General features: G+C 44.1%; 2 protein-coding genes across 2 annotated transcripts; both read right to left on the bottom strand.

Moving 5' to 3' along the window:
- Positions 1–205: 205 nt before the first annotated feature.
- On the bottom strand, positions 206–7375 carry LOC114449617 (sodium- and chloride-dependent GABA transporter 2-like). The gene is made up of 16 exons (XM_028427425.1): positions 7352–7375; positions 5013–5306; positions 4626–4736; positions 3702–3876; positions 3476–3610; positions 3235–3372; positions 3065–3164; positions 2204–2336; positions 1974–2108; positions 1458–1561; positions 1245–1369; positions 1061–1173; positions 852–989; positions 677–779; positions 473–573; positions 206–400 (listed from the first exon to the last, which is right to left on the bottom strand). The coding sequence occupies exons 1-16, from the start codon at positions 7373–7375 to the stop codon at positions 206–208; spliced, it is 2124 nt and encodes a 707-aa protein (XP_028283226.1).
- An 8014-nt stretch (positions 7376–15389) lies between these two features.
- Positions 15390–24918, bottom strand: LOC114449616 (sodium- and chloride-dependent GABA transporter 3-like). Its single transcript, XM_028427424.1, has 14 exons — positions 24762–24918; positions 24536–24670; positions 21326–21463; positions 21156–21255; positions 20146–20278; positions 19917–20051; positions 17272–17375; positions 17059–17183; positions 16875–16987; positions 16663–16800; positions 16487–16589; positions 16280–16380; positions 16037–16207; positions 15390–15455 (listed from the first exon to the last, which is right to left on the bottom strand). Exons 1-14 carry the CDS (start codon positions 24916–24918, stop codon positions 15390–15392), a joined length of 1719 nt encoding a protein of 572 aa, XP_028283225.1.
- Between the last annotated feature and the right edge of the window lie 442 nt (positions 24919–25360).

Here is a 25360-nt window from a genome sequence, read left to right as displayed (position 1 = left end):
CCAGGCTGACGGATCTTCAGCTGGACGACAAAGGACGTACAGACGCTGGAAAACACAAGATGAGTACGTTCATGGAAAACAGATTATTGTGATGAAGGATAAAAGACTCCTACTGCTGACATTAAGTTGTGTTTAGTCAATGTGTGACACTAAAACTGTCCACAGTGGCGTCTTCTGTGCTTGTTTTGTTTTGAGTTCTTTGTGTTCAGGAGCCTCCTCGTGCACTGACCTGTCTGAAGGTGCCTGCTGTCAAACACATCTGTACAGCTGCCCACAGCGGCACCATGAGGACAGAGGACAGAGTCATGGTCCATCCCAGTGCGTACGCCCAGTCAGGGTAAATGTACCAGTCGTTAATCTTGAGGTGTTTGTAATCAACCACGTAAAAGATGAAGGCGGCCTGTGAAGAAGCAGAGGCTGTTTTTGTTCTTTTGATTTCTTACATGTCACATTTTGTTGTTTTTTGGCTCACCAATGACAGCACAGGGATTATATATTTCCAGCACACTTTGAAGTAGACTGGTGGTCTGTGTCCCGTCATGTCCTCAATAATATTAATGAAGCGATCAGCACCTGGATAGAAATGATGATGTTTTGTGAAGCTAAAATGACACCTTGAACACTGCAGAAGCATAAACTGCTCTTAAATGTGACACAGTATAAATATGTTGCTTACCCAAACCACATGTCAAAGCCAGACACTCACACAGAGCCATGCAATAATGACAAGCTCTGGTTGAGCCATAGTAATCAATAAGCTGGAAAATGTAAATCCCTCCCTACAGCAAGAAGAGAAGGGATGTTAGTGTTTGAAAACACTTCTCCTTCAATGTGCTGTCATTGTAATTCACCTTAGTGACCAGCATCAGATGTATAAAGAAGAAGATGATGCAGATGATGAGGGCAAACATCTCGTGTCTTCTTGGTTTATGAAACAGTTTGGGAAACAGGTCGCTTACTGAGGTGATACAACTCTCCACTGACACAAACTGGAAACAAAATGAGAAAACTGTTCAGAGTTCTGTCGCTGAAATCTCTAAAACACAATGCTGTCTCTTACATGAGTGTCAACAGCCAGGACAATGAGCATCAGGAAGAAACAGACAGTCCAGAGATGTGATAATGGCATCATCGCTGCAGCCTGGGGGTAAGCAATGAAGGCCAGACCTGGACCTGTGGAGATCAATTAAAAACACACACATGTGTTTACTGTATAAATTTGGAAGTTTAACTTTGCTGTATACCTGACTCAGTCACAGTGTCGACAGAGACGCCCTGTTTCTCTGCCATGAATCCAAGAACAGAGAAGACGACAAATCCTGAAATGAAACTGGTCCCACTGTTCAGCAGACAGATCCAGAAGCAGTCCCTGAAGGTCAGAGACAGACAAGATGTCACAGAGTAAATATGGACAAACATTGTGTAACACCCACACTGTCTTGTGTTTGTGACTTTACCTGTAGCAGTCGTTGTTGTACTTGTTATAGCTGCTCAACACAATCAGAGTTCCTGTAGTCACACTGAAGGAAAAACAGATTTGAGATCCAGCCTCAACCCACACCTGGAACACAACAAAAACAGAATAAGAAGTGATCAGTGTGAGTTTTGTTTTCAGTTTTAAATGAACCCTGTGACCCTGCACCACAGGACAAAGTGGGTTCAGAACATACTGGTATTATAAACTGTGCTCTTTCTTTGTCATCAGGCCCATCACCTGAGACCAAAGTTCAGCACCCTGAGGAGTCACAGAGCTTCCCTTCTGTCTTGTCTTTTTAAATTGACAACTAAACTCTCTTTGCACTTATTAAAAACCATCCTGTCTGAAAACAGAGCCTGAAAACTTCAATGTCAACAAATACCAACCAAATAAATTTTTTCCAAACCAGACATAAAATAGAAAAGGATGATAGTGAACCAGTTGTTCCTGCTTCACTGTCAACATCCAGACCACTTTGTGTACATGAACAAGTTACCCTGAGGTTAGCTAAGCGATTCAAGTCTGGATACAGGTAGAAGTAGATGCCTTTCCAGGCTCCAGGCAGAGTCAGTCCCCTAATGAGCAGAACCAGGAGCATCACATAGGGGAACGTGGCAGTGAAGTACACCACCTTTAAAAAAAGCAGATTATTATTTGTAGTGAAGACAACCAGAATTTATACTAAAGTTTTACTATATTTATACTAAAGTGTAACATTTCACTGACTTTTCCAGAGGACCGGACTCCTTTAAAGATGCTGAAGTAACAGAACATCCAGCAGACAAGAAGACACAAGGCCAGCTCCCAGCTCACAGTGCCCAGATCCTCAATTCCTCCAGACATGGCCAACATCCGCCGTCTGAGGGCGCAGGAAATGTAACAGGTACACATCATATTGTAATTCTAGATTTTTGTGTACAAGCAATAAAAAACATCTAATCATAGCGTGTCTTAGCATTAGGAAAATACAATTTTGTGACAGTGCCTTCATTCATACTGAGCAGCCTATTACTGTTATTATTAATTTGATGAGCTGCAGCAGATGCTGCTGATCATCAGTCCTTGATCAATTGATCATCAGCAGGTGTACAGAACTCTATAAAAGCAGACATTTTGACCGTTTGCTCCTCTGGAGCATTCAGGTGTGTTAGAGTACAATGCCAAGAAGGAAAGACATGAATAATTGATGCTGCACATCAATCTGGAAAGAATGTCTGGTAACACCTCTTACCCACTGTCAAGCATGGTGGTGGAGGGGTGATGGTTTTGGGCTTGTTTGGTAGCCACCTTGGTCCAAACCTGATCATTAAACAGGACAATGATCCAAAGCACAGCAAATCTGCATCAGAATGGCTGAAAAATATGACGGTTTGGAATGGACAACTGAAGTGCTGGGAGCTTAAGACAGAATGCCAAATAACTTTAAAGCAACGTTGATAAAGTCATACAGATACATTTTTTGTATTTTTAGCTAAATAAATAATGGCAGTAAAAAGTTATATGTTGTTGTTTGTCTGATACTGATGTATCTTCTCAGCACTAAGACAAACTACAATCAGAATCAGAAAAAAATAGAAATAAACTCACTCCCAGAACTCTATAGCAGCAGTCGTCCTGTTGGTCGATATCGTCTGATTCGTCATATTTGTTGAGGGAGAATCTGAAATCTGTAGCTCCACACAGTCAGCTGGATTAAGACACAAACAGAGTGAGGAATTACATCAAAACAGTGGGTGTACTAAAGAAAGACTCAATACCTGTGTTCCAGGTGTTCTGACAGCTGGCCCAGGGTAGCTGTGATCTGAAGGAGAACACCAGGTAGAACAAAGCCCATGTCTGGACAATAATGTAGGTGAAGTCATACAGCCTCATTACAAGACTTGCATATCCAAATCCTTAAAAAAGTGATTGTTATTATGCAGTTATTTTTGTAGACACATATGTCACATAGAGCTCTTTGAGCACAGAATAATTTTTATCTTGTCCACATGAACTCACCCTTAGCCAGAGGACACAGTTTCCTCCAGCAGGTGATGAATCCCTCCTGTGTGTACTGACCATAGGAACTCTCCAGGAGGAACAGGGGGATCCCACACAGCATTATTAGCAGACCATATGGCACCAAAAATGCACCTAAAAACAAAGATGCATACAAATTATTTCCCTCTTCTTGTCTTTTTCAGCCACTAAAACCTCTGTGTGTTTTTCTCCAGGTTTTATTCACCTCCACCGTTTTTGTAGCAGAGGTAAGGGAATCTCCACAGATTTCCCAGACCCACCACATGTCCTGCAGTCACCAGAACATATTCCGTCTTGCTCGCCCACTGTCCTCTGTGTTCAGCCTGCTTCTGAAGTGCTTCTCTTCTTTCTTCTCTGTTCATTTTCTCCTGTTGCTGCTGCTGTTGTCAATTTGAATCGAACAAAAAGTCAAGAGCCAGAGGTCAGCCTTCAGCTGGATTTTTATTCAGATCAATCGTGACACGTATCAGCCAGCAAATTCAGACAAAAGCCCCCGAACCTCAAACTGAAGATCTTTTATAGCCAAGCCTGCCTGTGTGTGTGTGTGTGTATGTGTATGTATGGCGTGCGTGCGTGCGTCCGTGTGCGCGAAGGTGTGTGTCCAAATTTGGCAACTAATTCTGCTATTGTGTGCTTTCACATCTGTTTCCTATCCACTGGCTTGTTTTTAAGCACGTAGCCAGTTCAACTGAGGACGAGCCAGGTGATTCTGACCTTGCTCCTCAACTCTTGACCTAAGCATGCTAAGCAGCTACTATGAGTATGTGACAATAAAGATGTGATGCTCTTTATTGACTGTAGGAATGTCATCTTCCCTCTGAACCTATGTGTTGCACTTGTCATATGTGTATGTTTTGTCATGTATATCATGTATGTCAGGTGTATATATCTCTTTCATAGCATTCGTTTTGTGTCTCACTATGGGAGAAATACTGACTCCCGGATTGCCAGACATGCCTCTAAAAATCACAACTGTCCCAGAGGGGGCTCACGAAGAGTCGGTTGTACCCCATGAATGTGCCAGGGTTAGAACCGTAACAGACAATTTGTAAAACCTAGCAAAAGTGTGGGGTGAAACCAAACTTGCAGCTGCACAAATTTTCTTGGTGGAAACCTCCCTAACCCTAACCCAGGAAGCAGCCAGGCCCCTAGTGGAGTGTGCACGCAGACCAGCAGGAGGCTGAAGACCTTTGGTCGTGTAAGCCAGAGCAATAGCCTCCACAATCCAGTGGGAAAAGCGCTGTTTTGAGACACATGGTTTAGCCCAAGACACAAACAACTGGTCACTCTGCCTAACACCCTGTGTCCTGTCCAGATAGGTCCTTAGTGCACGGACCGGACAGCATATGCAGACGTCGATGCTCCTCAGAGGAGTAAGGCGGTGGATAAAAAGCAACCAGCTCTATTGGGGACAGAGACCCAACCACCTCTGGGTTAGGCTGCATACTGACCCTCTTGTCCCCTGGTGAAAATGGGTACAAACTTCATGCACAGACAGGGCATGAACGTCACTGACACGCTTAGCCGAGGCCAAGGCCAGGAGCAGTGCTGCCTTAAGAGATAGCACCTTCAAGTCCACCTGATCCAGTGGTTCATAAGGTGGACCAGAAAGAGCATCCAGCACCGTGGGCAGGTCCCATGACGGCGTAAGAGACCTAGATACAGGCAATTTACGTCGTGCACCTTTCATGAACTGACACACCAGAGAGTGTCGACCCACAGATTTACCATCAAAACCAACATGGCAAGCAGAGATTGCCGCCAGGTACACCTTGACGGTTGAGAAAGATTTTCCCTTCTCAATGAGGTCCTGCAGAAAGGATAAAATCACCCCCACAGAACACTGAAAAGGAATGGCCTGGGACTCCGAGCACCAGCTCTCAAACACTTGCCACTTAAGCCCATACAACATCCTAGTTGATGAGGCCCTAGCACATTGAATAGTCTCAATGACACTGTTTGGAAGTCCTGTTGAGTTCAGGTTAAACCACTCACGGGCCACGGGAGGGTGAAATATTTCCTCTTGTGCTTGGGATAGCAGGTCCCTGCGTAATGGCAGCTGCCATGGCGTGCCCACCACCATCCAGTGTTTTGCTGGCGAGTGCGGAGCCACCAGGATCACGACCAGCACCTTCTCCCTCACTCTGGCCAGAGTTGGAGAAATGAGAGCCACTAGGGTAAAAGCATACAGGAGAGCACGTGGCCACTCTGTCATTCTGACCTAGCTCCTCAACTCTTGATCTAAGCATTTCCTCGGTTCTGGGAAGTACCAGAACTCTTGCATATATTTATAGTTAAGGTCTCAGGCGATCGGTTGTTCTTAAGAGGTCTCAGTTTAGTGCTGTACTGTTGGTTTGTTGTTGTTTTGTGTCTTTAAAATTGTGGGGTACCATTCCTACTGTTACAGGCACACCTGGAATAAGGAATACATTCAGTTTTATTTGATATGGAACAAAAACACATCTGTACAGCTGCAAACAGTGGCACCTTGAGCACAGAGGACAGAGTCATGGTCCATCCCAGTGCGTACGCCCATTCAGGGTAAATGTACCAGTCGTTAATGTTGAGGTGTTTGTAATAAACCAGGTTTACAATCGAGGAGATCTGTGAAGAAGCAGACTCTTTTTGTTCTTTCAATTTCTTACAAGTCACATTTTGTTTTGTTTTGTCTTTTTGGCTCACCAGTGACAGCACAGTGATTATATATTTCCAGCACACTTTGAAGTAGACTGGTGGTCTGTGTCCTGTCATGTCCTCAATAATATTCATGAAGCGATCAGCACCTGGATAGAAATGATGACGTTTTGTGAAACTAAAATGACACCTTGAACACTGTAGAAGCATAAACTGCTTTTAAATGTGACACAGTATAAATAATATGTTGCTTACCCAAACCACATGTCAGAGCCAGACACTCACACAGAGCCATGAAATAATGACAAGCTCTGGTTGAGCCATAAATGATATCAATAAGCTGGAAAATGTAAATCCCACCCTATAGCATTGAACATCAACAAAACTGGTCCCACTGTTCAGCAGACAGATCCAGAAGCAGTTCCTGAAGGTCAAGCAGAGGCAAAAAGGTAGTGTACAATGTAAAAAAAAAAATATAATTTATAGTTAATAATTTACCTTTTAAATTAAGTTCTCTTTCATAGCATTCGTTTCGTGTCTCACTATGGGAGAACGCCCCCTGCGTGATCCTGACAGAAGCTTTAATTACACTACACCAGCCCTTGGGGCTGGTATCAGTGACGTCTATGTCAGGAGGGGCCGCCCTCCCCCTATATAATAGGCTGACATAGCTTCAGTCGCCATTCAAACACCTCTTCTCGCTTCTCACAGAAGCCTGATGACAACTGTGTTACTGGGTGCCTAGCTAAACTGTCCACTGATTCGAGCAAAAACTTGGTCACGGTAAAAGACGGTAAAAGCCCAAAGCTTTGCCCCTGCGGCAATAAAATGTCTAGCTGGGACACTTACCCCGTGTGTGCAGCATGTCTGGGCTTACCTCACGCATAGGCGGCTGTATCCTCCATGGACGATTGTATCCATAGGGTTTCTGACCCAGGGGGCTACCATGGGAACTGTTTCGGCCAGGAAGGTGATCTCTACAGATGCCTCTCTCACAGGCTGGGGTGCTACACATGAAGGGAGGACAGTGAACGGGAAGTGGGGCCCTCACATGCGCTTCACCCACATAAACTGTCTGGAGCTGATGGCTGTTCATTTGGCTCTAAAACATTTCCTCCCCTGGCTGCAGGGACACCATGTCCTAGTGAGGACAGACAACTCCACCGTGGTGATTTTATCCTTTCTGAGAAGGGAAAATCTTTCTCAACCATCAAGGTGTACCTGGCGGCAATCTCTGCTTGCCATGTTGGTTTTGATGGTAAATCTGTGGGTTGACACCCTCTGGTGTGTCAGTTCATGAAAGGTGCACAACGTAAATTGCCAGTATCTAGGTCTCTTACGCCGTCATGGGACCTGCGCGTTGTGCTGGATGCTCTTTCTGGTCCACCTTTTGATCCTCTGGATCAGGTGGACTTGAAGGTGCTATCTCCTAAGGCAGCGCTGCTCCTGGCCTTGGCCTCAGCTAAGCGTGTCAGTGAGGTTCATGCCCTGTCTGTGCATGAAGCTTGTACCCATTTTTCACCAGGGGGCAAGAGGGTCAGTATGCAGCCTAACCTAGCCTTTATCCCAAAGATGGTTGGGTCTCTGTCCCTAATAGAGCTGGTTGGTTTTTATCCACAGCCTTACTCCTCTGAGGAGCATCGGCATCTGCATACACTGTGTCCGGTCCGTGCACTAAGGACTATCTGGACAGGACACAAGGTGTTAGGCAGAGTGACCAGTTGTTTGTGTCTTGGGCTAAGCCATGTGTGGGCAAGCCAGTCTCAAAACAGCGTCTTTCCCACTGGATTGTGGAGGCTATTGCTCTGGCTTACAAGACCAAAGGTCTTCAGCCTCCTGCTGGTCTGTGTGCGCACTCCACTAGGGGCCTTGCTGCTTCCTGGGCTCTCAGGAAGCCCAGGAAATTTGTGCAGCTGCAAGTTGGGCTTCACCCCACACTTTTGCTAGGTTTTACAAGTTGGATGTTACGGTTCCAACCCTGGCACATTCAGTTCTTGGGGTAGGGCTTTCACGGGGTACAACCCACTCTTCGTGAGGCCCCTCTGGGACAGTTGTCATTTTTACAGGCATGTCTGGCAATCCGGGAGTCAGTATTTCTCCCATTGTGAGACACGAAACAAATGCTATGAAAAAGAACTGGAGGTTATGGCTATAACCATGGTTCTCTGATTAGCATTAGCTCTGAGTGAGTGTCTCACCAGACCACCCTCCTTGCTATGGAAGCGAGGAAGAGGTGAGCTTGTTTGAATGGCGACAAGCTATGTCAGCCTATTATATAGGGGGAGGGCGGTCCCTCCCGACATAGACGTCACTGATACCAGCCCCAAGGTCTGGTGTAGTGTAATTAAAGCTTCTGTCGGGATCACGCACGGGGCGTTCTCCCATTGTGAGACACTCACTCATGCTAATCAGAGAACCATGGTTATAGCCATAACCTCCAGTTTTTTTGTCTGTTTCAGAAGAAGTGCTTGTGGAAACTGAACTTACCAAGCTTTATCAAGCTGAACTGCTGCTTTGTCAGCGCAGGCCTCACCTACACTGGAAGTGAGGTACCAGTAGTCAATATTTTGCAGTACTTTTCATCTTAAGGAGTAACAGAGCATTTTGTTTTACAAAGTGTTGACTGTAATACGCTTTGATATGATCATTTCATTTGGCAGTTGCTCAGGCCTCCTAGAGTTCAAGCAAATAAATAAGACACATTGTATGCCTGGTCCTGCTCAAACTTTCTTCCTGATAAAAACAAGTTTTTCCTTGCCACTGTCGCCTAAAGTGCTTGCTCGGGGGTCAGGCAAAAAAAGGGTTTCATAAAAAAAAATTGAATTTAAAATAAACATAAAATATAACTAATATACATAACATATATAACATATAACATAATATAACTTTACTGTTTCCCTCCTGCTTTGTTCTTTATGGATGTAGACATAAGTGCATGCAGATGTTTGTGTAGAGGAAACAATGGATGTTTCAGTTAATGTTAAAATGACGTGAGTCACACACTCACTGTATGAGATGATTCTTTCAACATAAAACTCCAACCATGATGAAGGAGGAGTTCAACATCAGAGAGTCTCAAAGAGAGGTGATAGGTGATAGAAACTTCCAGAGGATGGACATCAGGACTGCTGCAGACCTTCTCTTCTCTGAACACATGGACACATCGTTGTCCTTCAGTGAGTCCCTGGTCCTTCTGATGGAGGGGACACTTTGTCCATCAGCTCTTCACATCACTGACGTAGATGTAGGAAGATGGAAACAGACAGAACAACAAAAAGACAAAAACACGTGTTCAATGAACTTTTGACTACAATAATGTTGCTGTTGTTAACATACATGTGTTTAATGGCTGAGGTGGGAGGGGGGCATAAAGAGGAAAGGCTAGAATAAATCACTGTAAGTTTAATGGAACTTATTCAAGTCTTAAATTTCAATACAACTAACATAATGTCCAGGTGAAATTATGTTAGTTGTTAAGTTTGAGTTCAGGAAGGACGGACTTTAGACTGCTAAGGCAGCTAAAATCAACCCAAAGATCTAAACTAACAAAAGAGCCAAAAAGTGATGGAAACTAACAAAGTATGAAACCAAAGGTCAATGGGACAAAACCTGGACAACCTGAAGACACAGGAGACAACAGGTGGCAACACAGAAAGCTGTCCCAGCTCAACTACATGAGTCAGATTTACTTGGTTGTATGTTTTACTAGCTGTTCTGTAAAGAGCATTATCTACTTTCTGATTGTGAGTTAGGGTGTTTTCATATTTGGGTGTGAATATCACAATTGTATAAATTATAAAAAATTTATTCAGACACCTAATAAACAATCATTATCGCAATAAATAATATAGTCTCAAGCCTTTTGTGCTGTAATTAATAGCTCTATTTTCCCTCACTGTGTGCACTAACACAGAAGGAGGCGAGCAGAGCAGCAGACATTTTGCTTCAAGTGATAACTATCCAGAATTCAGTGCAGCGGGGGTCTGAGAGCTCCTGGACCTGGTGTGAACAGAAGAGAAAGGACTGAGGCCCCAACAAAGCTGAACTGGACCAGAAAGAGAACCTGGTTTGTAATAAACTCACAGTGTGAACACAAAAAGCCTTTTCTGTTGGTCCACTTTTTGATCTACTTATTCAGAATCAGAAATACTTTTTTAATCCCAGGGGGAAATTGTTTGCATTCCAGGTGCTCCATGCACACTGAGAAACAGGTTAGAAATATAAAATAAGGTAAAATAGCAAGAATACAAATCAAATTCTAAATAAATGCTGAACAGTAATAAACATAAAGATAAAGTTAAGAGGTTAAAGAGGACTGAGTTCGTTTTTTTTAAAAAGGGATCAGGTGTGAAAACATCCTTAATTAGAATCACCAAGTAAAGGGAGCAATTACGTGACTACAACACATGGGGGCAGCAAAATCTGTTTCTAATTTACAAAGAAGAAGAAGAAGAGCAGCAATAACGACTCTGCGCGCAAGGATATCATAGCCTAGAAGCGGAAGAATATTGGCGCGAACTCCTATGAGATTATATTTTGACAGTGGTGGAGCCTAATTTGTCGTTTTTATGTGGAGAACGGTGAGGTAGGTTTTCCAGCAAACAATATGTGAGTTTGTTTTAGTGTTAGCACAGTATTCCACCTGCAGAACTCGTTCAGGTGTGTCTTGGAGGTAAAACCTGGTTACTAACAGGTACTTTCAGGTTACAGTGATGGAAAGAGTGTTGAACAGAAAGTGTTAAAAGAGCGTTGTTGTCATGTTTGGTCAGCTTTCACGTTTAGTAAAGTATTTAGAGATGATAAGAACTGTAATATCAGTAAGCTAGCTGATCTCCCAGCTCAAGCAGTGACGTTACGTCGTTTACAGAGTATGTGTCTGGCTCATAGACCGCGTATATAAAAGAAGGACATAGTCATCGTGACGTCACCCATTGGTTCGTGAACTCCTGTTATGAAGCCTCGATTTTCTTACTTCCTGGTCGCCATCTTGAAATTTTGGAGCGAGGAACCGGCTACACACCTACACAACCGGCCGTCTCCAAGCTAACTTACCGACTTGCTGCTAACATAGTTAGCTTCCTTATTATGAGGTGAACTTCATAGCTAACTATAGAAGTCGTTTCAGCAGCCAGTTTAATACTGTTAATGTCTACATTTGCCTTTTATTGCTGCTGTTGCTTTATTACTTGGACTTTTATCACCGGAGCTCCCATGCTGTTTGATGAAGCCTTTTAGGAACAGACTATTGGACTGTGTCCGTCTTGATTGTGATGACGGCTCATAATTCTACACACACACCTTAGATGTTATTCATTAAAATTCCTGACTGCTGCATCACACACTGTATGTTATTTATCAAGTATTATCAGTAGTTTCTACTGCATTTATACCCCCATAAATAAACAAACTATTTACACTTTGCTGTAAATCATATATCATATTTCCAGTATTGTTGACCCCTCCGTGGACCGCCACCTTACCGTGGTGGAGGGGTTTGAGTGCCCAGGTGATCCTAGGAGCTATGTTGTCGGGGGCTTAATGCCCCCAGCAGGGTCTCCCAAGGCAAACAGGTCCTGGGTGATGGGCCAGACTAAGAGCGGTCCAAACACCCCCTTATGAAGAAAAGAAGAACAAGGACCGTGACGTCGCCCGGTATGGCGCAGCCGGGGCCCCACCCTGGAGCCAGGCCTGGGGTTGGGGCTCGAATGCGAGCGCCTGGTGGCCGGGCCTTTCCCCACAGGGCCCGGCCGGGCTTATCCCGAAGGAGCGACGTGGGGCCGACCTCCCATGGGCCCACCACCGGTGGGAGGAACCGTAAGGGACCGGTGCAGAGTGGATTGGGTGGCAGTCGAAGGCGGGGGCCTCGGCGACCTGACCACAGGACACAGAAACTGGCTCTGGGGACATGGAATGTCACCTCGCTGGGGGGGAAGGAGCCTGAGCTTGTGCGGGAGGCCGAGCGGTACCGACTAGATATAGTCGGGCTCGCCTCCACGCACAGTTCGGGTTCTGGAACCCAACTCCTTGAGAGGGGTTGGACTCTCTTCTATTCTGGAGTTGCCCATGGTGCGAGGCGGCGGGCTGGTGTGGGCTTGCTTATAGCCCCACAGCTTAGCTGCCATGTGTTGGAGTTTTCCCCAGTATGTGAGAGGGTCGCCTCCCTGCGCCTTCGGGTTGGGGAGAGGTCTCTCACTGTGGTTTCGGCGTATGCGCCGAACAGCAGTGTAGAGTACTTGACCTTCTTACAGTCCCTGGGAGGGGTGCTGGATGGCGCCCCAACCGGGGACTCTGTCATCTTGCTGGGAGACTTCAACGCCCACGTGGGCAGTGACAGTAACACCTGGAGAGGCGTGATTGGGAGGAACGGCCTCCCCGATCTGAACCCGAGTGGTGTTTTGTTATTGGACTTCTGTGCTGGGCATGGTTTGTCCATAACGAACACCATGTTCGAGCACAAGGTTGTCCATCGGTGCACGTGGCACCAGGACACCCTAGGCCGGAGGTCAATGATCGATTTTGTAATCGTGTCATCTGACCTTCGACCTTGTGTTTTGGACACTCGGGTGAAGAGAGGGGCTGAGCTGTCAACTGATCACTACCTGGTGGTGAGTTGGATCCGTTGGCGGGGGAAGAGGCTGGACAGGCCTGGCAGGCCCAAACGTACTGTGCGGGTCTGTTGGGAGCGTTTGGCCGAACCCTCCGCTAGGGAGATCTTCAACTCCCACCTCCGGGAGAGCTTCACCCAGATTCCGAGGGAGGCTGGAGACATTGAGTCGGAGTGGACCATGTTTTCCACCTCCATTGTCGATGTGGCCGTCCGAGGCTGCGGCTGCAAAGCCTCTGGTGCCTGTCGTGGCGGCAATCCCCGGACCCGGTGGTGGACACCGGAGGTCAGGGATGCCGTCAAGCTGAAGAAGGAGTCCTATTGGGCCTGGTTGGCTTGTGGGACTCCTGAAGCAGCTGATAGGTATCGGCAGGCCAAGCGCGCTGCAGCAAGGGCAGTTGTAGAGGCAAAAACTCGGGCCTGGGAGGAGTTCGGGGAGGCCATGGAGGAGGACTATCGGTCAGCCTCAAAGAGATTCTGGCAAACTGTCCGGCGCCTCAGGAGGGGGAAGCAGTACTCTGCCAACACTGTATTCAGTGGGAGCTGTTGACCTCGACTGAGGGGGTGGTTGGACGGTGGAAGGAGTACTTTGAGGGTCTCCTCAATCCCACCAACACGCCTTCCGTTATGGAAGCGGAGGCTGATGGCTTAGTGGTGGACTCGTTCATCACCTGTGCTGAAGTTGCCGAGGTAGTCAAAAAGCTCCCCGGCGGCAAGGCACCGGGGGTGGACGAGATTCGCCCTGGGTACCTTAAGTCTCTGGATGTTGTGGGGCTGTCTTGGCTGACACGCCTCTGCAACATCGCGTGGCAATCGGGGGCAGTGCCGCTGGACTGGCAGACTGGGGTGGTGGTCCCTCTTTTTAAAAAGGGGGACCGGAGAGTGTGCTCCAACTACAGGGGAATCACACTCCTCAGCCTCCCTGGGAAAGTCTATGCCAGGGTACTGGAGAGGAGAATTAGGCCTATAGTCGAACCTCGGATTCAGGAGGAGCAATGTGGTTTTTGTCCTGGCCGCGGAACGCTGGACCAGCTCTATACCCTCCGCAGGGTGCTGGAGGGTTCATGGGAGTTCGCCCAACCAGTCCACATGTGATGTTTTGTGGACTTGGAGAAGGCGTTCGACCGTGTCCCTCGCGGCATCTTGTGGGAGGTGCTCTGGGAGTATGGGGTCCGTGGCCCTCTGCTGAGGGCTGTTAGGTCCCTGTATGACCGGAGCAGGAGCTTGGTTCGCATTGCCGGCAGTAAGTCAGACCTGTTCCCAGTGCATGTTGGACTCCGGCAGGGCTGCCCTTTGTCACCGGTTCTGTTCATAATTTTTATGGACAGAATTTCTAGGCGCAGCGAGGGACCGGAGGGGATCTGGTTCGGGAACCATAGGATTGCATCTCTGCTTTTTGCGGATGATGTTGTCCTGTTGGCTTCATCGAGCCGGGACCTTCAGTGTGCACTGGGACGGTTTGCAGCTGAGTGTGAAGCGGCTGGGATGAGAATCAGCACCTCCAAGTCTGAGGCCATGGTTCTCGACCGGAAAAAGGTAGTTTGTCCTCTCTGGGTGGGAGGAGAGCTCCTGCCCCAAGTGGAGGAGTTTGTGTATCTCGGGGTCTCGTTCACGAGTGAGGGAAAAATGGAGCGGGAGATTGACAGACGGATCGGTGCAGCTTCCGCAGTAATGCGGTCGCTGTACCAGTCTGTTGTGGTGAAGAAGGAGCTGAGCCGGAAGGCGAAGCTCTCGATTTACCGGTCAATCTACGTCCCTACCCTCACCTATGGTCATGAGCTTTGGGTAGTGACCGAAAGAATGAGATCGCGAATACAGGCGGCCGAAATGAGTTTCCTGCGAAGGGTGGCTGGGCGCTCCCTTAGAGATAGGGTGAGAAGCTCAGTCACCCGAGAGGAGCTCGGAGTAGAGCCGCTGCTCCTCCACATCGAGAGGAGCCAGCTGAGGTGGCTCGGGCATCTGGTTCGGATGCCTCCTGGACGCCTCCCTGGGGAGGTGGAGGAAGTGTCTGGTGAGAGGGAAGTCTGGGTGTCCCTGCTTAGACCGCTGCCCCTGCGACCCGGCCCCGGATAAGCGGTTGAAGATGGATGGATGGACAGTATTGTTGATGGATAACAAAATTTAGGTGGACTTTAGATTATTGATGAATGCTCCCTGTATTTATCAATGATATGGCAACACTAATTCGGAGTGTCCTGTAAAATTCCCAAGTTCAAGGCAAGAATGTTTGGGACAGAACTTCCACCAAAACTACAAACAATTAAAAATCACCTGTTAAGTTAGACATTTAGTTACATTTAGACTAACAATTGTTCTTAAGAGCTCTCAGTTTAGTGCGATAATTTTTTGTACTGGTTGGTTGGTTGTTGTTTTTTGTCTTTAAAATTGTGATGTACCATTCCTACTGTTACAGGCACACCTGGAATAAGGAATACATTCAATTTTATTTGATATGGAGAAAAAAAAAGGAACAAAGCAACAAGTGACAATATTGGACACTGAAGTTGAGGTGCATCAGTAAAGATTAAAACAGAAACATGTTGCTAAATTGCTGTTTTTAAATTATTTAAACACAAGGAGCTTCTATGACTTCTAAGCTGTCTTGTTAATGTGACTCATATTAAGATGTCACTGCGGTTGTCCTCAGTTCAGCAGTCACCTCCTCCTCCTCTTCCTCTCTTGGTTTTCTGTTGTCTGCCTGCTGGGCAACTGGATCTTCAGCTGGACGACAAAGGGTGTTTAAACGCTGAAAAACACAATATGAGCCAGTTTATTATTGTTGTAACACTTATAGAGGATGTAGGAGACTCCCACTGCTGCCCACAGGGCTTGATCTGTTAAAGGTAGGGGCAGGAGATTTCATTCTGATGCACTTTTTGTTAAATTAGTGTAACTTCTCTTTACAGTCCGATAGCAACCAATTAGTTCCGCAGTTTCACATTAAAATGAAGAATATGAATCATCTGTGGAAGCTATAAAACACTAAAAACATCAGCCAATCCTCCGCGTGGACCCTGTGTGGAGTATTGGTTGTCACTCTCTTTCTGCTATGCGTGCACCAGAGAGGTACGTGCATGATGGCCGAAGTCACAGACCGCAGCTCGTCTTCAGGTAATGCACGTCCATGTGATTGGGAGGCGTGGCTTAGGGTTGAGCTCCGAGAGAAAGGGGCGTGTGTTTACTTTCGAAATCTGGCTGACTCTCACTGAGTTTTCAAAATCTCCTACCTTTAATAAAGCTAAATGTTTTACAATGATGTCATGTATTTCTCTTGTGTCAGGAGCCTCCTCATGTGCACTGACCTGTCTGAAGGTGCCTGCTGTCAAACACAGTTGTACAGCTGCAAACAGTGGCACCATGAGGACAGAGGACAGAGTCATGGTCCATCCCAGTGCGTACGCCCAGTCGGGGTAAATGTACCAGTCATTAATCTTGAGGTGTTTGTAATCAACCAGGTATACAATCAAGGAGATCTGTGAAGAAGCAGAGGCTGTTTTTATTCTTTTGATTTCTTACATGTCACATTTTGTTGTTTTTTGGCTCACCAATGACAGCACAGGGATTATATATTTCCAGCACACTTTGAAGTAGACTGGTGGTCTGTGTCCCGTCATGTCCTCAATAATATTAATGAAGCGATCAGCACCTGGATAGAAATGATGACGTTTTGTGAAGCTAAAATGACACCTTGAACACTGCAGAAGCATAAACTGCTCTTAAATGTGACACAGTATAAATAACATGTTGCTTACCCAAACCACATGTCAGAGCCAGACACTCACACAGAGCCATGAAAAACTGACAAGCTCTGGTTGAGCCATAATAATCAATAAGCTGGAAAATGTAAATCCCTCCCTACAGCAGGAAGAGAAGGGATTTTAGTGTTTTGAAAACACTTCTCCTTCAATGTGCTGTCATTGTTATTCACCTTAGTGACCAGCACCAGATGTATAAAGAAGAAGATGATGCAGAAGATGAGGGCAAACATCTCGTGTCTTCTCGGTTTATAAAACAGTTTGGGAAACAGGTCGCTTACTGAGGTAAGAAAAGTCTCCACTGTCACAAACTGGGAACAAAATGAGAAAACTGTTCAGAGTTCTGTCGCTGAAATCTCTAAAACAACACAATGCTGTCTCTTACATGAGTGTCAACAGCCAGGAAAATGAGCATCAGGAAGAAACAGACAGTCCAGAGATGTGGTAATGGCATCATCGCTGCAGCCTGGGGGTAAGCAATGAAGGCCAGACCTGGACCTGTGGAGATCAATTAAAAACACACACATGTGTTTACTGTATAAATTTGGAAGTTTAACTTTGCTGTATACCTGACTCAGTCACAGTGTCGACAGAGACGCCCTGTTTGTCTGCCATGAATCCAAGAACAGAGAAGACGACAAATCCTGCAACAAAACTGGTTCCACTGTTCAGCAGACAGATCCAGAAGCAGTCCCTGAAGGACAGAGACAGACAAGATGTCACAGAGTAAATATGGACAAACATTGTGTAACACCCACACTGTCTTGTGTTTGCAACCTTACCTGTAGCAGTCGTTGTTGTACTTGTTATAGCTGCTCAAGGCAGTCAGAGTTCCTATAGTCAAGCTGAAGGAAAAACAGATTTGAGATCCGGCCTCAATCCACACCTGGAACACAACAAAAACACAATAAGTAGTGATCAGTGTGAGTTTTGTTTTCAGTTTTAAAAGCATTTTTACTTAAATGCTTTCAGGTCATGATGTGACCAAGTGACTCCAAACATGAGTTAATTGCACATCAATAAGAAAATGTTCATTATGTGGAAGTTAGAGCCTCCCATAGCCAGCTGCTAGGTGGCGCTATAACTATCAGTTTATTTGCTTTGTTCAATAACTATGAACTTCTGTCTCCAGATGTTCATAATTAGGCATCATTGGATTATATGTAAAAACTTGAGAACGTTTGTCCTTTTGGGTCTTGCTATGTTGAGTTTCGTTTTTGATGAAGTTCTTTTGAGGAACAGAGAAACATCTTCAAGAACCTCTAAGCCATGTTTCAAACTCTTGAAATAAAATTAAAATGACTGAACAAATTTCCTAACTGGGCGGCACAGTCCTGCAATGGTTAGCACTGTCGCCTCAGAAAGAAATTTCCTGGTTAAATTCTGGCTGGGATACCTTGTTTTCTCCAGGTACACTGCTTGTTAGGTTAATTGGTGACTAAATTGCCTGAAGGTGTGAGTGTAAATGGTTGTTTGTCTGTGTATGTTTCCCTGTGATGAGAGCCCTGAGAATTCCAGCATATTGTGATAGGATGCCACCTGTTACAGTACGCCAGTCGTGAAGTTTCCTTGCTACTAAATCAGAATCAGAATGTGTTGTTTTTGTGGAAGTCCATCATGAGTTCTTTGGTTTTTGTGATGTTCAGTATAAGGTTGTTCACTTAACAACATGCTGCCAGTTTCACCACGTCGTCTTAATAGGCTGCCTCACCTCATCCTGAGAAGAGAACAACCACGGTCGTATCATCATCATATTCGATGATGCAGTTGTAGAGATGAGCTGGTGTACAGTTGTATGGGTACAGTGAGTACAGCAGAGGGCTCAGTACACAACCTTGTGGGGATACAGTGCTGAGTGTTATGGAGGGGGAGTGATGGGGGGCCAAGTTTGATGGACTGTGGGTGGTCTGTGTGAAGTCATTAATCCATCTGCAGATGTGTGTGGAGAGCCCAAGATGGGAGAATTGTTCATCCAGAGTGTCTGTCATGATTGTATTGTAGATTGAGCTATAGTCGATGAACAACATCCTCACGTAGTTCCACTTATGCTCCAAGTGGCTCAGTGCAGTTTGAAGAACTGTTGTGATGGCGTCCTCTGTGGACCTGTTTGTTTGGTATGCAAACTGTTTGGGGACGAGTGTGTAATGGACTTGGTCCTTGATATGTCTTGCAACCAGTCTCTCAAAGCATTTTATGATTACAGGCGTGAGGGCAATAGGCTCTGTCTGTTTTTTGAGGATTCACTGATTTCATGCAGTAGGAACTTGAATCTATTATGCCCTGAGCATGTACGTGCCCACCTCCATGAACATTTCACACAGACTTTTCATAGTCTGTGAAAAGTCTGTGTGAAAAGCTCAAGTGAAAAGTCTGTGCCGAAACAAACTTTGTTCTTGTTCTTTATTCTTGTGGAGTATGGAACAAAGGGGTTGAGGGATAAGCAGAGATAGTCCGACTTGGTAAGATGGAGGAGGCTCTGTAAGCATGTTTAACGTTGGAATTTTATCCCCCCTGGTGGCACAATCCATGTAGTGGATGAATTTGGGCTGAATTAAGCACACTTAATTGCAGTCTCCAACAACAATAAAAACTTTGGGCAAGCTGTGGTTTGTTTATGATGGCCAGCAGGTGGCTAAGGGCTGTGCTAACATAAGCATCCATGAGTATTTAAACAACTGACACAGCAACTACTGTGCCGTGAGCTCTCGGTAGATTAAAAAGGTCTGCATAAGGACTGCCTGAACCTCTAAATCAGGAGAAAAGTGTTGATGATCCTCCTGTTGACTGTGCACTAGTGCACAACTCAAGGTTCATAGAGACATGAATGACTTTGGTGTGGAAGAACTTGACAGGCCTGCACATTCCTGACCTCAACCCGATAGAACACCTTTGGGATTAGACCAAGAGCCTGGCGTTCTCATCCAACATCTGTGCCTGACCTATAAATGCGTGTCTGGAAGAGCGGTCAAAGATTCCCATAAAGACACCTTATGGAAAGCCTAACCAGAAGAGTTAAAGCTGTTATAGCTGCATAGGATGGGCCAACGTCATATTAAACCCTGTGGATTAAGAATGGGATATCACTTAGGTGTGCATGTAAAGGCAAATGAGCGAATACCTTTAGCAATATAGTGTAGCTGGGATAGGCTCCAGTCCCCTTGTGCTTCTTTGTCATCAGGCCCATCACCTGAGACCAAATTTCAGCACCCTGAGGAGTCATTGAGCTTTTCTTCTGGCTTGTCTTTCTAAATTGACAAACTCCCTCTGCACTTATTAAAAACCATCCTGTCTGGAAACAGAGCCTGAAGGCTTCAACGTCAAAAAATAAACCAAATACCAGAAATAAAATAGAAAAGGAGGATAGTGAACCAGTTGTTCCTGCTTCACTGTCAACATCCAGACCACTGTGTGTACATGAACAAGTTACCCTGAGGTTAGCTATGCGATTCAAGTCTGGATACAGGTAGAAGTAGATGCCTTTCCAGGCTCCAGGCAGAGTCAGTCCCCTAATGAGCAGAATCAGGAGCATCACATAGGGGAACGTGGCAGTGAAGTACACCACCTTTAAAAAAGGAGATTATTTTTTGTAGTAAAGACAACCAGAATTTATACTAAAGTTTTACTATATTTATACTAAAGTGTAACATTTCACTGACTTTTCCAGAGGACCGGACTCCTTTAAAGATGCTGAAGTAACAGAACATCCAGCAGACAAGAAGACACAAGGCCAGCTCCCAGCTCACAGTGCCCAGATCCTCAATTCCTCCAGACATGGCCAACACCCGCCGTCTGAGGGCGCAGGAAATGTAACAGGTACACATCATGTGAAGACATGTCTTTTTATTTTGGAATTTGACTGCTAGACTTTTCTCACTGTGTTAAATCTCTCTTTTGCTAAGGTTCTCATAGTTGTGTTCAAAAGTTAGTACACACTATTGTAATTCTAAATTTCTTATAATTTCTTATAATTTTATTATGTTTGCATGCAAACATATTAAAAATCACCTGATCATAGTGATTTTTATTATTATTTTTTTCTAAGACCCACGATGATCAGACCCACTATGATCTGGTGATTTTTATTATGTTTGCAAACATAATAAAAATCACCATGTTTGCAAACATAATAAAAATCACCATGTTTGCAAACATAATAAAAATCACCAGATCATAGTGGGTCTTAGAATTAGGCAAATACAACCTTAGACAAACAACAGCATATAACTTTTGTCACTGTGCCTTCATTCATTTAGCAAAAGAAAAACATGTGGAGAATACTGAGCAGCCTCTACTGCTTCCATAGGATTTCATTTAGTGAGCTGAACACAGAATACAGAAAAGCTTCACTTTAAATTATTGCTGGTAAAAGTGGATCTACAAGCTGTTGTACTTAGTATTACCCACAGGTTTTTACATTTTTGGCATCATTTTTGCTGAATAAATAATGTCACAGTGAAAAAAGTTATACGTTGTTGTTTGTTGTTGTATTTTCCAGTACTAAGATGCACTACAATCAGAATCAGAAACATAGAATTAAAAGAGGGGGTAACATTTAAACATGACTGTACAGCACTGTTACAAACGTCTTTACAGTTTAACAAGTGTAGATGTACAGTCTTCAATAATCAATGACATTATTATTATTATCCAAAGATTTTAAACTCACTCCCAGAACTCTATAGCAGCAGTCGTCCTGTTGGTCGACGTCGTCTGATTCATCATATTTGTTGAGGGAGAATCTGAAATCTGTAGCTCCACACAGTCAGCTGGATTAAGACACAAACAGAGTGAGGAATTACATCAAAACAGTGGGTGTACTAAAGAAAGACTCCATACCTGTGTTCCAGGTGTTGTGACAGCTGGCCCAGGGTAGCTGTGATCTGAAGGAGAACACCAGGTAGAACAGAGCCCATGTCTGGACGATAATGTAGGTGAAGTCATACAGCCTAATTACAAGGTTTCCATATCCAAATCCTAAAAGAGTGAAAAATGATTTTGTATTTTTTGAGACATATGTCACATAGAGCTGGTTGAGCACAGCCTCATTTTTCACATGAATATGTCAGGATACTCTCATTCATCCGGGTCATAATCTTTTCCAAGAGTTTAACCCTCAGGCGTCACTTTAATTTACTACCCTTTTGTGTCATTAGGGGACAAAAACGTCCACTTCCAAAAAACTGCTATAAAAAATTAACAGATTAATATTTTTTCTTACTTTTTTCTGCATAAATATGTTAAACAACTTCAGCCCTGCTCAAAACTACCAAACATTAAATCATTTTGAGGAATTTAACCCTTTAAATGCCAGTTTGATTACTTGATGACGCAGTAATTTTTTTATGAAGAAAACACAAAAAATGAGTTATTTTCTACAAAACAAAAGTTAGATGGCTGAGGCATTACATTTATATCTGTCATGGATATGACAAAGATTAGCCAAAATATTGAGTTTGATGCATTATTAGTTTTTGTGTAGCAGCAGTTTAAAATGGTATTTTCCACTTAGGTCCCATTAACTCCTATTATAATACTACATTTTTTAATATCATAGCTATAACAACATATAACCATGCATTTCTTAATGTAAGGGTTTCATTTTTGAAAAAAAATAGTTAAATTTGACATTTTCTACTGTTCACCACTAAAATCAGCCATTAACCCATTATATTCCTATGCATAAAATCCTTGTGTTTTGGATTGTGTTCAGTAGGCTGTTTTAAGTGTGTGCATGTGTTTGTACACGTGTGTATGTGTCCATGTGTGTGCATACGTGTGTGTGTGTGTCTGTGTGTGTCTGTGTGTGTCTGTGTGTGTGCATGCATCTGTGTGCTGTTTCATGTGTCTTTGCAGTAGTCATTGTTGGTGTTAAAACTTATGTATGTAATGTCTGATGAAGTTACTTCAGTATATACCATCCACAGACATACAAACACTCTTTCAAGTAAACAAAAACATGCCCCCTTCAATGTGTCAAGGTGAAGAAAACATAATTTTATTTCTGTTATTTAATGTAGTTTTGAGCAGGGCTGAAGTTGTTTAACATATTTATGCAGAAAAAAGTAAGAAAAAATATTAATCTGTTTTTTTTTATAGCAGTTTTTTTAACATAACATTGTATCATTCGTGGACATTTTTGTCCACGAATGATGCAAAAGGGTAGTAAATTTGTTTCACCATGTTCTGGTGATGTACAGTGGCTTGCAAAAGTATTCATACCCCTTGAACTTTTCCACATTTTCTCACATTATGACCACAAACATAAATATATTTTATTGGAATGTTATGTGAAAGACCAACACAAAGTGGCACACAATTATGAAGCAGAAAGAAAATTAAACATGAGTTCATTTTTTTTTTACAATTAAAAAACTGAAAACTGTAGTGTGCAAAAGTATTCAGCCCCCCTGAGGCAATACGTTGTGGAACCCCCTTTTGCTGCAATTATAGCTGCAAGTCTTTTGGGGTATGTCCAGCTTTGCACATCTACAGACTGAAATCTTTGCCCATTCTTCGTTGCAAAACAATTCAAACTGAGTCAAATTAGATGGAGAACGTTTGTGAATAGCAGTTTTCAGATCTTGCCACGGATTCTCGATTGTATTTAGGTCTGGACTTTGACTGGGTCATTCTAACACATTAATATGTCTCATTTTAAACCATTCCACTGTAGCTTTGGCTTTATGTTTAGGGTTGTTGTCCTGTTGGAAGGTGAATCTCCGCCCCAGTATCACGTGTTTTGCAGACTCCAACAGGTTTTCCTCCAAGATTGCCCTGTATTTGTCTCCATCCATCTTCCCATCAACTCTGACCTGCTTCCCTGTCCCTGCTGAAGAGAAGCAGCCCCAGAGCATGATGCTGCCACCACCATGTTTGACAGTGGGTATGGTGTGTTCAGAGTGATGTGCAGTGTTAGGTTTCTGCCACATATAGCGTTTTGCATTTAGGCCAAAAAGTTCAATTTTGGTCTCATCTGACCAGAGCACCTTCTTCCACATGATTGCTAGGTCACTCACATGGCTTCTTATGGTTTACTTTAACAATGGCTTTCTTAATGCCACTCTTCAATTAAGTCCAGATTTGTGCAGTGCATGACTGATAGTTGTCCCATGGACAGATTCCCCCACCTTAGCTGTAGATCTCTGCAGTTCATCCACAGTCACTATGGGCCTCTTGGCTGTGTCTCTGATCAGTGCTCTCCTTGTTTGGCCTGTTAGTTTAGGTGGATGACCATGTCTCAGTAGGTTTGCAGTTGTGCCATACTCCTTCCATTCGCCGATGATGGACTGAACAGTGGTCTGTAAGATGTTCAAAGCTTGGGAAATCTTTGTATAGCCTAACCCTGCTTTAAATATCACCACAACTTTATTCCTGACCTGTCTGGTGTGTTCCTTGCACTTCATGATGCTGTTTGCGCCCCAATATTCTCTCAACAAACCACAGAGGCCGTCACAGATCAGCTGTATTTGGACTGAGATTAAATTACACATAGGTTGACTGTATCTAGTCATTAGGTCAACATTCGATCAGTCAGAAATCATCAGGCAACTTCTGAAGGCAATTGGATGCACTCAGAGAAAAGGGGGGTGAATACTTTTGCACACTGCACCTTTCAGTTTTTTATTTGTAAAAAAAAAATTAACTCATGTTTAACTTTCTTTCTACGTCACAACTGTATGCCACTTTGTGTTGGTCTTTCACATAACATTCCAATAAAATATATTTATTTTTGTGGGAATAATGTGAGAAAATGTGGAAAAGTTCAAGGGGTATGAATACTTTTGCAAGCCACTGTATTTGAAAAATTTTAATTGGAATTCTAAAATGTGTCTAGAGAGAGTCTTTGTTACAAAAAATTGTGCCATATGCACCAACACAGATAAAATGGTGGCCAGGTAAAGAGGCAAAAATGACCCAAATGGACAAAAAAGTCACCAATGACGCCCGAGGGTTAAATTGAGACGAGTGGTGAAACGTCTTCAAAAAACAATCCTTGAGTCCAGTTGCCTCAATTTAAACTCTTGGAAATTGTCCACATGAACTCACCCTCAGCCAGAGGACACAGTTTCCTCCAGCAGGTGATGAATCCCTCCTGTGTGTACTGACCATAGGAACTCTCCAGGAGGAACAGGGGGATCCCACACAGCATTGTTAGCAGACCATATGGAACCAAAAATGCACCTAAAAACAAAGATGCATACAAATTATTTCCCTCTTCTTGTCTTTTTCAGCCATTAAAACCTCTGTGTGTTTTTCTCCAGGTTTTATTTACCTCCACCGTTTTTGTAGCAGAGGTAAGGGAATCTCCACAGATTTCCCAGACCCACCACATTTCCTGCAGTCACCAGAATATATTCCGTCTTGTTCGCCCACTGTCCTCTGTGTTCAGCCCGTTTCTGAAGTGCTTTTCTTCTTTCGTCTCTGTTCATCTTCTCCTGTTGCTGCTGTGCTTAGAAAAGAAAATGTACCTTCTTCAGGTCGGATGAGTTTTTATAGGCAATGAATGAAGGTGTGTCCCTGAGCATCTGCTCATCTGCAGTAATTTTTTGTAAAAAAAAAAAAAAAAAAGTTCAGGAAGAAGAAAAAAGGATCAGAAAGATTGAGTCTAAAAGGCAGAGTCTAGTTATTATGCGTCTTTTCTGATAGTCTTGCAAGCTGTTCAGGGTCTATCCTGCACCTAACCTTTTGGCGGCTGAGGTCGGCTTCATTCTTTCACAGCATGGTGTAATTTTATTGTTATTGCATGATTAAAGTCATTCTATACTGTGGTTTTAGTTTGAATGAAGGACATCTTCCTTGTTGACTCCGTGATTGCTGCCATAATATTCAAACTTGGCAGCTCCTTGAGGAATCACAGTTGTAAGTCATCTT

Source organism: Parambassis ranga, chromosome 17, assembly GCF_900634625.1.
Source record: "Parambassis ranga chromosome 17, fParRan2.1, whole genome shotgun sequence".
Taxonomy (NCBI): Eukaryota; Metazoa; Chordata; class Actinopteri; family Ambassidae; genus Parambassis; species Parambassis ranga.
This window is presented reverse-complemented; position numbering and strand designations above follow the sequence as displayed.

Bases quoted from the DNA above. Each gene is read 5' to 3' on its own strand.
- LOC114449616 (XM_028427424.1), bottom strand. From the start codon at position 24,918: ATGAACAGAGACGAAAGAAGAAAAGCACTTCAGAAACGGGCTGAACAC. The intron at 21,256-21,325 runs GTATGGAGTCTT...GTCTTAATCCAG, and splicing joins TCACAACACCTGGAACACAG to CTGACTGTGTGGAGCTACAG. The intron at 20,052-20,145 runs GTCAGTGAAATG...CCTTTTTTAAAG, and splicing joins GAGTCCGGTCCTCTGGAAAA to GTGGTGTACTTCACTGCCAC.
- LOC114449617 (XM_028427425.1), bottom strand. From the start codon at position 7,375: ATGGCAAGCAGAGATTGCCGCCAG. The intron at 3,611-3,701 runs GTGAATAAAACC...CTTTGTTTTTAG, and splicing joins CTGCTACAAAAACGGTGGAG to GTGCATTTTTGGTGCCATAT. The intron at 1,562-1,973 runs GTAACTTGTTCA...GTTGTGTTCCAG, and splicing joins ATCGCTTAGCTAACCTCAGG to GTGTGGGTTGAGGCTGGATC.